Source organism: Dendrobates tinctorius, unplaced genomic scaffold (genome assembly GCF_039654945.1).
Source record: "Dendrobates tinctorius isolate UK_male_01 unplaced genomic scaffold, ASM3965494v1 ptg000011l, whole genome shotgun sequence".
In the NCBI taxonomy this organism is placed as follows: domain Eukaryota; kingdom Metazoa; phylum Chordata; class Amphibia; order Anura; family Dendrobatidae; genus Dendrobates; species Dendrobates tinctorius.
In genome coordinates this window covers 88,886,009-88,903,642 of record NW_027361679.1, presented here as the reverse complement: position 1 = coordinate 88,903,642, position 17,634 = coordinate 88,886,009, and the positions used below count along the sequence as shown (strand labels likewise).

The 17,634-nt window shown below is 42.1% G+C and overlaps 1 protein-coding gene across 5 annotated transcripts in view; it reads left to right on the top strand.

The window, feature by feature from the left end:
- The window catches only part of LOC141048660 (la-related protein 6-like), a 124,876-nt gene that overhangs the window by 32,701 nt on the left and 74,541 nt on the right, over positions 1 to 17,634 (top strand). For 4 of the 5 annotated variants that reach the window (XM_073544457.1, XM_073544466.1, XM_073544485.1 and 1 more), the window contains one exon: positions 12,355 to 12,509. In XM_073544457.1, coding sequence (XP_073400558.1) covers positions 12,370 to 12,509 — 140 coding nt within the window. In that variant the 5' untranslated portion in view covers positions 12,355 to 12,369. Of the gene's footprint in view, positions 1 to 9,343; positions 9,365 to 12,354; positions 12,510 to 17,634 lie in introns of those variants that run through there. The other variant, XM_073544496.1, reaches the window with a different exon arrangement.

Below are 17,634 nucleotides of genomic sequence, written 5' to 3'. Positions count from 1 at the left end.
TCCTAACTAAAAAAAAATAACTTTGGTTCCCAAATTGTGCTGATGTAAAGTAAACATGTGGGAAATGTTTCTTAAGTATTTTGTGTGCCATATCTCTGTGATTTAAGGGCATAAAAATTCAAAGTTGCAAAATTTTCAAAGTTTTTACCAAATTTCTGTTTTTTTCACAAACGCAAGTTATATGAATTAAATTTTACCACTAACATGAAGTACAATATGTCACGAGAAAACAGTGTCAGAATCACCGGGATCCATGGAAGTGTTCCAGAGTTATTACCTCATAAAGGGACAGTGGTCAGAATTGTAAAAATTGGCCCGGTCATGAACGTGCAAACCACCCTTGGGGGTTAAGGGTGTATCTGCCTCCGCTAAGCTCTGAGACCTCAATCGGCCTGGATAATTGGTGGCAGCTAGTAGTACTCTGTTGTTGTGGATTTGGCAGTGACCATACAGGGTATATATGTATATTCCAAGCATTGTAATTGGAGGTGTATATATGATATGCTCACCCAATAACTGTCCTAGTAGTGGCTGCGGCAATTTGAGACATCCACATGTAAAATATTAGCTTATGCTCACTTTAGGTGTGGGTACCATTCCTGTGGCTGCTTCACTCTAATATCCTTCGGACAAAACTGCCTACCAGAAGTAGTGAGAGCTGCCTCTCTCTAACTTCCTCGGAGATGTAAGTTATGTCCAAAGGATCCGAGAGGGAATCGGCTGCAGGTGCCCATATCGCTGAAATGGCACCTGCATAGGAAGTGTCTATAGCTGTTCACATTTTCCTGCATATATTAAAAAAAAAAAAATTGAGAAGGGGTTCACTGAGGTGTGGACAACAAATTTTTATGAAAACTGTACACCCCTTAAATAACCAAACTCCATTCCTCCATCCCCCGCTAAAGTAGTTGTGTCCTCACCATTGACCTACCTCCGTATTATTTTTTTATTTGTTTTGTTTTATATTTTTATACATAGACTAAGCTCTCTATCACGGCTTTACTCTGGAGTTATTTCTTCCTTATTTTTGTAGGATCTCCATTTTATTTTTCTGACAGTTTTGTGCATGCTGTAAGCGAAAATGTAATATTAGGACAGAAGTTTGATATACACATGGTTAACTTTCAACTTTTAACCAAGAACCTCTCTACACAGCTAACTATGCTACTATGAACTCCAAACTATTGCTGGAACTTTGGTGTGCATATTCTCAACAATAGAGTAATGACAAATAACTTTTACTGTGGTCAATAATTATAGTTGGCCTCAGAGTTCAGAGACACTGGAGAAGCGGTAACCATGTGCATCCAGTGATGGTGACCTCTGAGATTATAGTTTCAGGAATACCTTGTCAATAAAAATAGATGAAGGAGTCCTCCTTAGGCCAAAGTTAGGGTTTGTGTATCTGGACTTGAAAGCCGATAAATGATTGAGAAGTGGGGGAGTATCTGTCACTATCCCTACTAATGTGTTGCTGGGCACTGTGTAACAATGGTGGAAGCTCATGGATTGCTTCCAGAATCCCAAGGGTTAAATGTGTTTTATGTACTTATATGTCCTACAGGTAGAATGCTCCATGGGGCTGCGGTTGGCTGTGGTAGCCAGCCCAGATGGGAGGGGAAGTGAGTGTTAGAAACAGAGGCAGGAAGTGACAGCTCAGCTAATGTGAGGGCAGGAGTGCATATGCATCAGGATACTGGGCTGCTAGGGACGACGTGAGCTCAATATTCTGGACAGCAGATTGCTGTAAATCCAAATAAGAGAAGGGATTCAGCACTGCTCGATAACCCCAAAACAGTTCTGTGACTGCAATGCAAATTCACACACCTGGACCATGCGCCATACTACCATCAGAACGGGTGCTCAATCCAATGAAAAACATAAAATCAAATTATGTAGAAAAAAGAAGAAAGGATGGCACTCACCGTTCTATCGTGGAAAGTCTTTATTGGTTAAAAAGCATTTGGCTTGGGAGGAATGTACAGAGAATGGACAACGGCCGTTTCACGCACTTGCGCTTCAACGGGGTCTGAGGGCTAGGAAAACCAGAAAGGGGGATAAGCCATCTATCCTGAGAACCAGAGCAAAAGTTGTATCCGGTATCTGTGGAAAAGATGAAACCCGTTGGGCCTTATCCTTTAAACCTTTTTGTAAATATTGTACATTCTGCCATTCTCCAAGTAACAGTTTGTTTTTTATTAACCACGTGTCTCCTGGACTGCTTGCTGCACTGGTTCCAGGAGAGGGATTTCTGGACACCGAAAAGGCCTGTTGGAAAGAAGTAAGTGGAAAGCACCACTTACACAGCAGCACACCAGGACGGAGAGATCCCTTGTCTGTAGGATGCCAGAGTGAGTGGGGACCAAACCTCACCCACGACTACCTCGCTTGGGCATCTTACAACTGCATAGAGGAGTTGTTGAGGAATGTATTTTTTGCAGCTTTGACTCTAGTATCAAAAGCATTTTGATTACAACCCCATGTACTGGAAGATAAATTACAGACACAACGAAAAGCGCTATCACTACTATAGATCTACTTTTCATGGTAGGTCTACCTAGGTCCAACTAAAACACTTGAGGAACCCAGCATCAGGGGGACCAATTTATGCTTACTCTAATGCAAACCCTTTGTAAGAAAATGCAAGTGCAACATCTTGTAGCCAGTCAATATCATCCTCAGACTAATGGACTATGTGAATATTTTAAGAGACTCTATAACAAATGAGTAAGTTGCTTGTGGAGACTGAAGGAAGAGACTGGGAACATTACCTGCCACATATATTTTATTTACAGAAATGTACCAAGACCTCATAAGGGTTCTAACGCTTTAAACTTGTTTATGGTAAGAGGGCTCTTAATCTGATTTAGGACTGCTTGAAAAGTGACCAAATAACTCTTAGAGCCTCTGTGGTAGAATATGTACTGAGAAAAGAGAATGCAAAAAATGAGCAATTCATTTTTTGAGTCTGTGACCCAGGCTCAAAACAACTAGAAACATTGGTATGACAGGTAATGCAAGTCTGCGGATCTATTTAAGTGTTGGTTCTTATGTTACAGGCAGCATGGGAAGGTCCCTACACTGCATTCAAGCCTCTAAATGATAACTATGTTTTGATCCTGTATAAACAGTGTCAATAAGCTTGTCATGTTAATATGATGAAAGCTCATAAAGACAGGGTAAGAGGGGGCTGTCACGGGTTTACCATAACAGAGAGCCAGAAGACCGTGGTTTCTTATGACTCATACTCATGCACTGACTAGAAGCACTTTCCCATCAATAAACGGTGCAGGTTTTTGCTAGCAGTGCAGGGGTTAAATGTGTTCAGTTGAGTCTTTGAAGCTGTTCCGTGCTGGCTACTTGTCTCTGGCAATCAGAATTGCCATATTTTATACTGCCTAGTGTGGCATTGGAGGTGTTTGAGGAGGCATTTTGGAGTGTTGTTCAGTAGACTGTTGCTTGGTGATTAGTCTGTGTTCATATCCTCATCTCCTCCTATTTGGTTGTTCCTTCCTTTTACTTCCCAGTGTTTGTGAGTGCATATTTGTATGATTAGTATTTTCATTTATCCCTATATGGCTTCCCTTGTTAGTCTGGTTTGTGTATTCTTATATACAACTACTCTTTATCTGTCCCCCCCCTCACCTAGGGAAATAAGGACTGATACAGAGGCTCTGCAAGGTACATGGCCCTAAAGTTTTCACCATTAAAAGTTAATCAGGGAAGTAGGGATTGCCTGGGCACTCCTAGCCCTGGGATATCAAACAGCCTCGTGACTGAGGGTTTTTCCTAAATATATGCTCTTATTTGTATGTGTTATCTCAATCAATAAGCGTCTGACTGCTATGAATCTCCACCGATCCTGAGTACCTAGGCTCTGTAGAGCTTGTGTGAAATGAGCTATGGTCAATCATGTGGACATCCACTCTATTAAAATGTGGCCCTTCCAATTCTCAGGATTGGTGGGGGTCTCTGAGGTCAGATCCCCAGCTATTTGGTAAAATATCCCTTATTCCATATATAGAGGATAACTTTCAAACTTGAAACACTTTTTAATGAAGTGGTGAGGGGCATGACTAGGTAAAACAAAGTTTGATGAACCTTGCATTGAATCTTTGGTGGGCAGGGTATGAGTATGTGGGGTTTCTGTGCCATGGCTGCTTTTATATTTATTAATTTTTTTGTTCCAGTCTGGCCCTGACAGACACAGTTCATTTTTTTTTTTGTCCACAATGGGGAAGAGAGTATCCAGTGTAGATAGCTATTTATTTAATGGCTTTTAGTTCGATCTTGAACCTTGGTGACTTCATGGATGCGTGATCTGTAGGAAGATCGATTTTTGTGCAAGGCTTGATAGGTCCATCAGGGTCTTGTCCACCATTATTTTGATTGCATCAAGCCATCTGGGTGCTGATCTTCCTCTTTGCCTTGTTCCTTTTATTCTTCAGACCATGATGACCTTCTCCAGTGATTGTTCTCTTAGTGTGATGTCTCAAAAGTGAGCAAGTTATAGTTTTGTGATCCTTGCTTCGAGTGGCATGTCTGTCTTGATTTGCTCGAAGATTGATTTGTTTATTCTTGTCATCCATTGTTTTGATAACATTCTTATCCAGCATCAAATCTTGAAGTGGTCAATTCGTATTCTGTCTTGTTTATCATCCAGCTTTCACATCCATATTTTACTACAGAAAGGACCAGATTATGTATGAGTCACGTCTTCGTTGCCAGAGAAATGTTCCTCAGTTTGAAGACCTTGTCCAGCGACTTCATTGTTGATTTGTCCTTACAGTGAAATGTAAAGGTTTGGGCACGCATGCTCAAAATTACTGTTATTTTGAATAGTTAAGCAAGTTGAAGATGAAACCTTCTCTATAAGGTGTAAAGTTAAAGATGACACCATGTACACATGGTTCCTAGTGATGACTGTGCAGGGAGGAAGTGGGGAGAGCATATTGTCGGTGCGCATACTGGAGGTCACGGTGACTCGCCTGCACAGAAGATCCTTGAATGCAGTGCCCACAGAAGGGACGATGAGGTATATATTTCTGAGGGAGTACAGGGCACAGGTGTAGGATTGCGGGGCCATAACTGACATGCATGGGAGGAGGTATGTATTACAATGAAGACAGGAGGCAAGGAATTTCTTCCAGGCACCGCATGCCCTGGAGCCTGGAAGAAATCATTAACATACAGAAAGGAATATAACATTTCTCAGGGTCAAGACCATTAATATGAGGCATACAGGTAGGACTAGTGTAACATTTCTATTACCTTTATTAATAGGGTCATATACAGTGGGTACGGAAAGTATTCAGACCCCTTTAAATTTTTCACTTTTTGTTTCATTGCAGCCATTTGGTAAATTCAAAAAAAGTTTAATTTTTTTTTCTCATTAATGTGTACACTCTGCACCCCATCTTGACTGAAAAAAAAAACAAACGTAGAAATTTTTGTAAATATATTAAAAAAGAAAAACTGAATTATCACATGGTCATATGTATTCAGACCCTTTGCTCAGACACAGTCACATGCTGTCCATTTTCTTGTGATCTTCCTTGAGATGGTTCTACTCCTTCATTGGAGTCTAGCTGTGTTTAATTAAACTGATAGGACTTGATTTGTAAAGGCACACACCTGTCTATATATAAGACCTCACAGCTCACAGTGCATGTCAGACCAAATGAGAATCATGAGGTCAAAGGAACTGGCCAAGGAGCTCAGAGACAGAATTGTGGCAGGGCTGTGTTCTTTGGCAAACTCAAGTCAGACCTTCCAATTCTTTGCAGAGATGAAAGGCTTCTTGACTGGAACTTGTGCATTCAACCCTACTGCTTTTAACCATCGCCTCACAGTTTGGTGGCTCACTGTGATCTCATATTCTTCATTCATTTTGTGCAAAATCTGTACAGCACTTTTATGGACATCAGATACTGACTTTTTCTCATCAGTGTAATCAACTTTGGAGGAAGTTTTCCATAGTTGTCCACTCCTAGCTGTTCAACTACCTTCTTTTTCTTTATTATACTTGACACTTGACTCTGAGAACAGTTGAATTCCATAGCTACCTCTTTTTGGCTTTTGCCTGACTTCACTCTCAGAATAATAAGCTTCCTGACATCTGGTAATAAATTTAGCTTTGCCTTGTTTTAATCTAAAAGCGCACACACACAAAAAAATTTCTACTACCCATGACAAAATATGCAAAACATTTGGCCCACCAAATGTTGAAAACACCCAAAGGGATAAAACAATGTCAAACACAATTTTAATCCTCATAACTGACAACCATTTGCTTCGGGTTTACTAAAATCACCTGAAAAAATGGCATCATAGAATCATAGAATCGTTGAGTTGGAAAGGACCTCCTGGGCCATCTGGTCCAACCCCCTGCTCAAAGCAGGATTCGCTAAATCATCCCAGTCAGATGTCTGTCCAGCCTCTGTTTGAAGACTTCCATTGAAGGAGAACTCACCACTTCTCGTGGCAGCTTGTTCCACTCATTGATCACTCTAACTGTCAAAAAGTTTTTTCTAATATCTAATCTGTGTCTCCTGTCATTCAGTTTCATCCCATTGCTTCTAGTCTTTCCTTGTGCAAATGAGAATTAAGTTGATCCTTCTACAATGTGACAGCCCTTTAGATATTTGTAGACAGCTATTAAGTCTCCTCTCAGTCTTCTCTTTTGCAAACTAAACATTCCCAAATCCTGCAACCTTTCCTCATAAGACAGGGTTTGCAGACCGGTCACCATTCTGGTCGCTCTTTTCTGAACTTGCTCCAGTTTGTTGATGTCTTTTATAAAATGTGGTGCCCAAAACTGGACACAATATTCCGGATGAGGTCTGACCAACGAGGAGTAGAGGGAAATAATGACTTCACGTGATCTAGACTGTATGCTTCTGTTAATACATCCTAGAATTGCATTTGCCTTTTTTGCTGCTGCATCACACTGTTGACTCATATTCAGTCTGTGATCTATTAGTATACCCAAGTCTTTTTCACATGTGCTGTTGCTTAGCCCTATTCCTCCCATTCTGTATATGCTTTTTTCATTTTTATTGCCCAGATGTAGTACTTTGCATTTTTCCCTGTTAAAAACCATTCTGTTAGTTGCTGCCCACTTCTCCAGTTTATTTATATCTTTTTGAATCCTCTCTCTCTCTTCTCTAGTATTAGCTATCCCTCCTAGCTTTGTGTCATCAGCAAATTTAATCAGTTTACCCTCAATTCCTTCATCTAAATCATTGATAAAGATGTTGAACAATACAGGGCCCAGGACAGAGCCCTGTGGTACCCCACTTGACACATTCTTCCAACTGGATGTGCAGCCATTTACGACCACTCTTTGGGTCCGATCACTAAGCCAGTTATGAATCCACCTAACAGATGCCTTGTCCATTCCATACTTAGTCATTTTTTCAATAAGGATTGTATGAGATACTTTGTCAAATGCTTTGCTGAAGTCAAGATATACTATATCTACAGCATTTCCTTGATCCACCCAATCAGTGATTCCGTCATAGAAGGAAATTAAGTTAGTTTGACATGACTTATTAGTTACAAACCCATGCTGACTCTGTTTAATCACTTCATTCTTATCCAGGTACTGACATACATGTTGTTTAATAATCTGTTCAAAGATCTTTCCTGGTATAGAAGTCAGACTCACCGGCCTATAGTTGCCTGGGTCCACCTTCTTCCCCTTTTTGAAGATAGGAACAACATTTGCTCTTCTCCAGTCTTCTGGGACTTCTCCTGTTCTCCCAGAATTTTCAAAGATTATGGTGAGGGGTTCAAAAATTTCTTCTGCTATCTCCTTCAGTACTCTTGGGTGTAATTCATCTGGACCTGGAGACTTGAATTCATTTAGGTTAGCTAAGTGTTTCCTCACTATCTTTCTGTTTATAGATATCCTGGATTCTTCTATTCCCTTAATAGGACAGTGGCATCACAACAACTAGACAGATGTAATCGTACTTTAGAAAGAAATAATGCAAAACTTTTGGTCTCTACTATATGTATAGTGTGTATATACAGTGTGTGTGTGTGTGTGTGTATATATATATATATATATATATATATATATATATATATATATATATATATATATATATATATATATATATATAATATATATTATTATGGTGTAGTAACCACTGTGTCCGCTAGGGGGCGCTGTGTGGAGGTTCCAGGGAAAAGGATGAATTGCAGAATATTGAATGGCCGTTAGGTATCTCAAAGTGGGTGGCTTTGAGATGGAGACTTATGTGTGTGTGATCTGCAAGGTCTTTGCTGAGATGCTGATTTAATATGAAACAGGGAGAAGTTTCCAGGTAACTAGAGAGTTGGGGGGGCCTGGTTACCTACAAACCCACCCAGAGGGTGTGTTTAAAGCACGGTTGTAAAGAGTGTGAAAATGCCTGAAGGACCTGTGATGAGGTCAGTCATGTGACCCAGTGGGCATGGCTATGAACGATATAATGTGGCCAAGGTGAGTAACAAGTGGTGAATGCAGGGACCTGGTTGGTCCAGAGCGGGAAGTCCCATGCGCAGGAGTGTCTCCTTGCTAACAGCCTGTGTGTGGCTGTGGGTAATGGCTGCCAGAGCCTGAAAGTTCCCTGGAGGGAATGGATGCATGCAGCATGGAGGAACAGCCATGAGAGAACCCTGACGTGGGTGAGATAATTAGGAAGGCTGAAGAGCCTGTGTATGCTGGACATTGCTGACAGAGGGAAACTCTGTAATGGACCCTATGCTGATTATGCTGTTAAGTGAACGGTCTGTTGCTGTGATGGTTTATGATGGTGAATAAACCGCAAGGACTGTATTGATTTGATGGAAAATCCGTGCCTGATCTGGTTTTGTTTGCTGCCTAGCGAGAATTCCCCAAGTAAATGACAGCGCTACCTCACACACACATATATATATATATATATATATATATATATATATATATATATATATATATATATATATATATTTATTATATTTGTACGCACGGTCACTGCCAAGCTCCACAATAAACCAATAAAACTAGCTGCCACCACCAAGTTTATACAGGCCAACTGGACACCTGAAACAGGTAGCATCAGATATGTGGTTTTATAGAGCAAGAAGAGCAAAGATATTTATTAAATGTTATAGATTTAATTAAGAAAGTGGTCAATGTTTATAAAAATAAGCCAAAGAGGACAAAACAATACAGTATTGACCATTACATATAATAAAAACGAGAGTACAGAAAATAACTAAACCCGTGGTTGCAGGAGTGGCACTGATCTTTATGGAAGGAAGCTCTCCTTTGAAAATTGTACAGAACTACAGCTTTCAGGACTGACTATAATTCAGGATCTGTATTTATTAGGTAAGTCACTCCCACATATCCCCCCCAACCCACCTTGGTGAGCTCATATGGGAGCTGGTCAATGGGATGTGGCTCGGTCCCAGAGTATAATTAGATCCCTGATTTTCAGGATATCTGCCCACCTGGATGTCCCAGGCGGGAGATATTAATGCCATATTTCCTATCATGATTTAAGCTTTCAATAGATTGAAATGTGGCCTATATATTTGTTATCCGTTTTGTCCGATTTTACTTTGGGGCTGATCGACAGGCCACCAAGTGATGTGTTACGTTTGTCACTTCATCACAACGTTGAAAATATGTCTCTTATAACGATAAGACTTACACCTGTCACAAATGCCCCACAATATTTTAGAACTTGACATCTATGTCAGAGTGTTTGATATAATTCCATTGAAGACCAGACGATTTACCTCCGGAGGTGATTAATTTGTCGCTTCCCAGCCTTTGGTAAAGACTTCATGTTTGCTCTTTATCCGATAATCCACTTCAATTACCTGTGTAGAGGTGCGGGCCAAGCTGGGGGGGTGGTCCCTCATCATACCGCTCAGAGATGAACAGAGACAAATAGAGGCCATTTTCGGGTGCAACAGGTCCAAGCTTTATTCACTCGCTGTCCGCCTGACAGCCTCACAGCACTCCGCAATTTTCCTCAAGGCTCCCCGGTTACAATACACCACAGAACACCGTACTTTCACCAGGGACGTATATATACGTACCGTCCCTTTACTCTTGTTGATGCTTTTGACAGGTCCGTCACTGTGGCCGCCTTAGGCCCGTAAACCAACAGTAATTTCACTGGTCACAACGTCTTTCTTAACACGGTATCCGTAACCTCTGTGCCTCGTCGATATAACCTCTGTGTCTCGTCTATATTGCAGTATTCCTGTCAGGACCACCCCCCTGACGTTCTCTCTCCTCAGTCCCCCTGGTACGGTTTTCTTCACAGGGCACGAACTGTCGTACTCCTCCTGTCACTGGAGCTCCCCCTGGGGACTGGAATTTTCTGGAACCCTCCCTCAGTATTTATAGCACTCCCGTTCCCCTGTCACTGTAACTCCACCCCCCATGACCAACGATTTCTAAAGCCCTAAGCTGATGTCAAGTCCGTTGCTCACACTCCTCCCTGCCATCTAATGGTCAACCCAAGGTACTGCACGTCCACTACACTTTCCTAGCTGTTTCCCCACTGTAGTAACTGACACCTGTCTAAACTGTGCAAACCTATCTTTCTCTATACTGACACGTCCGTCCGTCCGTCAGGTCACCTTCCCTACACCTGTACACAGCATAGGGGGTCTTGGCTGAATAGGGGTCATGTGGAGTGTTTTTTGAGTGCTTGCTCTTTTTTTGTTAAATTCGTGATGAACAAATGCTTCCACCCTCAATATGAGGGTGACACCTAACTTCTCCATTTAAGAGATGGGGTTTTATGGATTTTGACTTCATTTTACCATTTCATGTATGACACCCAGTTCATGCTAGATGCTAAAATGGGACCTCATTAGGGGGCCAGTGCTGTGGTCATTGCCAGAGCTGCTTTCCTCACCCTGAAAAGAAGCATCATCACTGATGTCCATTTCAGGGACTTGGCTAGTCCCATCTCGGAGCACGTGTCTATTGTCAGATCTGATGCATGCCCAGTATGTGCTCCTCGCTCACAGTGTTTATATTCCTTTTTTAAATGCTCTGTGACAGTTCGCTCTATCACTAGCACTAATGAGAAGTGACAAGCTGGCAAGAGAGTACACTGCCAGTACACATTAAAAAGGAGAGAACGTGTCGAGCAGGGAGAGCGGAGACCAGCCCAGCCCCCAACACAGATATCACTGCCTTAAAACAGGATGCCATCACTGATGTCTGTTTTGGGGGCAGTGTTGACCTCTACTCTCCCTGCGTTCTTCTTTTCAATGCATGTTGACAGTGCGCTTCCTTGCAGACTCCTCATTTTTCTCATTTGAGTCGGTGAGGGAGTGTACAGTCACAATGTATGCTTTTTTTTTTTTTTTTTTGCAGTGCTTTATAATTTGTATTGTGGACTAGTCAATTGCTGCATGACTTTGAGTGGGGAACCTTTTTTCTGCCAAGGGCCATTTGTACATTTTAGCCATCCTTCGGGGGCCGCACAAATTGTGCGTTAACTCCGCCCACAAAATAAGACTTGACGCTGGCACTGGTGTCAGGACATAATCTTTCTTTGCACGCGACTCTGCGTTCAGTAGTGAAAGTGTGCTGACAAAGTAAGAAGAAATTAAAAGGATGGTGGCCATTAAAACACAGCTGATGGCCCAAGCACTGTGGTCCCCAGGAATCTGCCCGGACGTATCGCTGGCCATAAATGGCATGAGGTTCTCGACTCATGCTTTAACCCCCTTAAAATGCAATTCTGGCATTTAGATTTTATTTTACTTAATGGGGAGAGAGAGGGTGATTCAGTTTTTTTATTTATGCTTTTTTTTTTTATTTTATTTACTGGAAACAAACACTTGTTATATGTACTACAATACTACTGTATTGGAGTATATACTGGAGTTATAATTGCGTTCTTTATTCATCCATGGCACATACCACAATTTTAATATTAATAAAGTAGTAAAATGATAGTAGCCATATCAAATTTTTCTACCACATTATTTTTTCTATTTTGTAGTAATTCTAGACTTAATGTCAAAGTAGTAGTGAAAAAGATTATGTAGTAATACTGCTTCAACATTAATACTATATTTTGACTTATTTTTATTAAATTATTACTTTGTCAATGTAGTAATAACATAACGTTTAAATTGTCTGTTTTTTTTTGTATGTGTAATACCTGTCCAAGAACTACAATTGTTAAGTTTATATTTTATTACCAATAATTCAAAATCCTTAATATAACTATTATAATATTTTAATACTAACTTATTTCTTATAATGTAACCGTATTATATTGCGGTTACATTATTTAAATTGATTAACTTTTGTATATTCGTATTTACTTGTTCATCTAGATCCTTTTGTAAGCCATGGCCTTCTCGGGTTATGCTTATCCAAGCTGTGATAAAAATATCTGTAGCCTTCCAGTTGATGTGCAGCCATTTGATTCCAACCCGATGTCCAGAGATCGAAGCCGGGAGTCTCGAAATGATGTGAGCTTCTCAGACAGGTACATCTTTGATTGCTTTTTTTCAGTGTTTATTTGTCTTTTTAAATTTTATAAATGCTTTTTAATTTATCTAAAAGTAAAATATAGGGAACACCATAGTTCCAGGAGTAGAGCAGAGTTTACTACCACCTTCAGATCTCATCTCACAGCAGTCAGTGTGGGTCAGAAGGGATTCAGCTGAGCTGACAGCACTGTGAGATGAGAGCTGCAGGTGCAGACGTATTTGTAATGAAACAAAGCTCTGCTTTATCTGCCTACCCTCACACTGGCAATCGTGAGATGGAAGCTGAAGGTGTATATAATCACTGTCCTCTCTGCTCCCACTTTTAATCGCACTCAGTTCTGCATTGAGAGAATGGCTGGCTGTTATTACATGTCTCACACTAAAATTTTTTCCCAGCACTATCGGAGATCGGGACCTGAACGGTTACAATATCAACAAAGAACCTATAAGGTCAAGTCCCAGTAAAGGACCCCTCACTAATGGGTCACTAAAAAAAACTTTTACTTTTATTGAAATTAAGATTACAATTAATTGATAAGTGCCATTATTTAAGCTATTGGATTATATTGAGTGACAGCCGTTCAGCTCAATATATTATGATGGCACCCTAACTAATGAGGAATTATAAAATGCAAGCATGAGACGTCTGTCCACCTCAACATATTTCACTGATAAAATGACATCACGTGCTTGGACATTAGATCATTTAGTGGGGCTTAGCCTTCTAGGTTCTTTGACTCACACAAAGAAACCTGCTGTAAGCTTTAATGTGATCACTTTCTCCCCCCCCCCCCCCCCCCGGAGTATCTTACTGTCCGGACACTCAGACAAGTGTAAAGTGCTGCAGAGCGGTGTCCCTTTTCACTCTGTTACTTTACAGATTAAAAATGGTGTCCCAGTCCTAGTATGCTGTCGGGTGTGGGGTGCCTCCACTGCCTCCAGGCTTCTGTCCTTCGGAGCCGCCGCACACAATTCAGGGCACATCAAGTTCTTTACAACAGACAAATGTTTATTGTTCAGTTCAAGTTCATCAGGTGGTGATATGTTGTGTTTGGAGAGCCCCTGATGTGCTTAAACAGTGGAAACCCCTGACAAGTGATGCCATTTTGGAAACTAGACCCCTAAAGAAACTTGTATAGATGTGAACTGAGCCCTTTTTACCCACAGGTGTTTCACAGAAGTGTATAATGTTGAGCTGTGAAAATGGGGAAAAAAAATTTTCATACAAATTTTTGTTTTTTGCCCCAAATTTTTCATTTTCCCAAGGGTAAAAGGAGAAGTTGCACAGCAAATTGTATGATCCATTTTACTGTTGAGTACACCAACACTACATAAGCGTCGAAAACTACTTTTGAGGCACAGTGCAAAACTCAGAAGGAAAATATATTGAATTCAGATGTTGCTGGAGTGGTTTGAGAGTGCCATGTCACATTGGCAGAGCCCCTGAGGTGCTAGAACAACAGAAACCCCCCCATAAGTGATGTTATTTTACAAACTACACCTCTCAATGACCTCATCTGATGGTGCAGCCATCATGTTGACAACACATATGCTGACAGAAATTTATACTATTGGGCGGTGAAGAAAGAATAATTAAATTTTTACAGCTAAAATGTATTTAGTCCCAAACTTTTAAGTTTTATAGGGGCTAATAGGAAAAAATTGACTTCTCAGTTTGTTGTGCAATTTCTATTGCGTACGCAAATGCCCTACATGTAATTGGGAACTACATTTGAGGGACTCTGCAAAGCTCAGAAGGGAAGGAGCGCCAAAATTTAGTGCATATTTTACTGCTATGGTTTGCGGGTGCCATGACCCACTGGGAGATCCCCTGAGGTGCCAGAGCAGCAAAACTCTCTCCCCATAAGTGACCCAATTTTACAGAGCGCCTCTCATTGAATTCATCTAAGGGTGCAGTGATCATAATGACACCACAGGTGTGTCACAGGAGAAAAATAATTAATTTTTACCACAAATTTTGTTTTAGCCCCAGATTTTACATTTTCACAAGGGGGAACAGTACTTCTTAGCAACACACTGAGATTCTGGAGGGATGGAGCCATTTTTTCCTCTTGGAGAGCAGATGTTCTTACAATAGTTTGCAGACTCCATATACAGAGCCCCTAAGTGCTAGGGGTCCCCCCCTCAAATGACCCCATTTTGGAAATTGTACCCCTTTGGGAATTTATCTACAGGTAGAGTGATGATTTGACTCCATGGGTGTTTTCCAGAAACAAGCAGCAGTGGTTGCCAAGTGAAAATTGCAAATCTGCTAATGTAGTGCCCCATACATTGTGCCCATCTCATGCTTCAGGAGACATGTGTAAGATATCCAAGCGAGGTAGTTGTTGGCGAGCTCTGGTCCCCACTCGCTCTGGCATCCTACAGACAAGGGATGTCTCATTCCTTGTCTGCTGCTGTGCATGTGGTGCTTCCCACTTACATCTGGCCTGCAGGCATCTTCTGGCTCCAGAAATTCCTCTTCTGTAACCAGGGCAACAAACAATCCAAGAGACACCTGGTTAATAGAAAAGCAAACTTTTACTTAGAGAATGGTAGTTTGTATTATATTTACAAGTAGGTTTAAAGAATGACGTCCAACAGGTTGTCATCTTTCCCACAGGTACCAGATACAACTTTAGCTCTGGTTCTTGGGATAGGTGGCATATCTCCCTTTCTGGCTTTCCTATCTCTTGGGGATCTTGCTCACCTCTAGCAGCATTTCTGGATTGTGATAACTTCCGCCCCATGTAGTCTGAGCCCATCCTTTCATCTAGCTTCACAAGCTGAGTGTGCCCCTGGCCTCCGACATGTATCTCGAACATGTATCTCGAGATTGCCCTTGGCCATTAGATGGAATCACATGAAAGGCATTTACGGCAATCTGCTGTCCCAAATATTTAGCTCACATTGTCCCTAGCAGCCCACTATTCCTTATGCATATGCATTCCTGCCCTCGCATTAACTGACTTGTCACTTCCTGCCTCTGTTTCTGACACTCAGTTCCCCATCCTATCTGGGCTGGCCAATTCAGGGGGTATTCTACCTGTGCTACATACAAGGACATAAAACGCATTTAACCCTAGGGGTCTGGTAGCAATCCATGAGCTCCCACTACCCTTACACATGCACCCATAAGTTTGGCATTTCTGTAGCTACAAGAACCCGCCTAACATATGTAGTGTCGTGATGTCGGCGATAAAGAATTCAGAGATGTACGCTGATGTGCTCGTGCTTGGCTGCCAGGCCGTGCTTTTTCTTTATTTCTTACTTCCTCCTTCCTCTCTACGTCCCTCCCCCGACTCCTCCTCTCCCCTACATCACTGTTACTAGGCAAAGAATGCAAACAAGGGCAACAGCCCACAAACAACAGGAGATGTGACAACATCACACCTCTTCTTTTCTCCCAACAAAAAAAAACTGAAACATTTGAAGAATATTGTCGTTCAAACATTAAGTCTCACTGCAGAACATAGTCTGTAAGGTGGGCAGGTGGTCTTCGATAGGTCCTAGTCGGATAGCGGTGAGACAGCCCATCACCAGATGAGCCCTGAGTATCCCCGGAGACATCCCCTGTTAGGCTTACGGCATCTCCAGTCTCTGGCAGGAAGTCGTCGCTCTCCGCTTCCTCAATAGGCGTGGTTTTTGGGACGTGGCCTCGGAGTTTTTTAAAGTGGGACACATTTCGTGTGACCTGACGACTTTGATTCCGGGCAGTGACCATGGTGCCCTTAACGTCTATAACTTGAAAGGGTTCCGGATAGTACGGTGACGCAAACTTGCTAGTCGCTTTTAACCTTTGTGCTAGGACCCAATCGCCCACTTGTATTGCCGGCTGTCTGCCTCGATGGTTGCGCTTATCTGCGTACCGTTTCATCTTTTCCTTTGATATGGAGTCATTAATAGAAATCGGGGTCTGGACGGAGATTGCTGGATTGCTTGGAAGTTTGACCCGTAAGGGCCTGTTGAACAGTGCCGTTGCAGGTGGTATTCCCGTTGTAGAGTGGGGTGTAGCCCTGTACTGTCTAAGGAATGCGTTCAACTCTTGCTGTAAGTCCTTGTGCTCCATGGTAGCAATCCTTAGGGTCTTGTTGAGCAATTGCATGAATCGTTCGACTTCTCTGTTGGCCTGAGGCCAGCAAGGAGTTATTTTCCGGTGTGTGAAACCCAGGTAGGTTGCGAAGGACTGAAAGTCTGTGTTATTAAAAGGTGGTCCATTGTCAGATTTCACGATCTCAGGTATGCCATATGCCGAGAAGATCTTGTCTAATTTTGGTAAAACAGCCTTGGCCGAGGTTGTAGAAACATGTTCGGTGACTGGAAACCTTGAAAAGTCATCCATGATCACCAGCAGATAGGAGCTATCTGGTAGACTGCAGAAATCGATGCTAACAGCTATCCATGGGCCATCTGGCAGGGGTGTCATTTGTAATGGTGCACGTCTATGGGCAACTGTAGTGGCTTGGCATGGTATGCATGTTTCAACGAGTGCCTCTACCTTTTTGTCAAGTCCGGGAAACCACACTTTCTCCCGAAGTAGCTGCTTCGTTTTCACGACCCCTTGATGAGCTTCATGCGCCAGATCCAGTACCCTGCTCTGAAGTTTCTGAGGTATCACCAGGCGATTATCTCTTAAGAGCATATTTGAGTCTGATACTGATAGTGAATGTCTCGCGTTAAAGAAAACCTCCAGGTACCCAGCCTGATCAGGAGGGTGAAGGCGGGCCTCAGCGAGAAAACTGCTCCAGTTCTTGGACCGAACCATCTCTATCACAAATTGAAGTTGGTGATCGGCATCCAGCGCTTGCTTAATTTCCTGTATGGTCATAGCTTTCGGTACCGAATGGGCGACGACAAAGTTGACATGCTCCTCCGCCAGAATCGTCGCGGGGATGTCGTCTGTGGTGGGCTGTGGTGCTGGGTGTCTCGAGAAATAGTCTGCGGGATTTCCAGCTCCCGCCTCGTATCTCAACTGGAGATGATAGTTCTGTAAGCGGAGCAACCAGCGTTCAAGACGCGGAGGAGGCTTTGACGAGGGCTTATTGAAAATTGGAACGAGTGGCTTGTGGTCAGTTATCACTGTGAATTGATGTCCAAAAAGGTATAAATGGAAATGAAGGC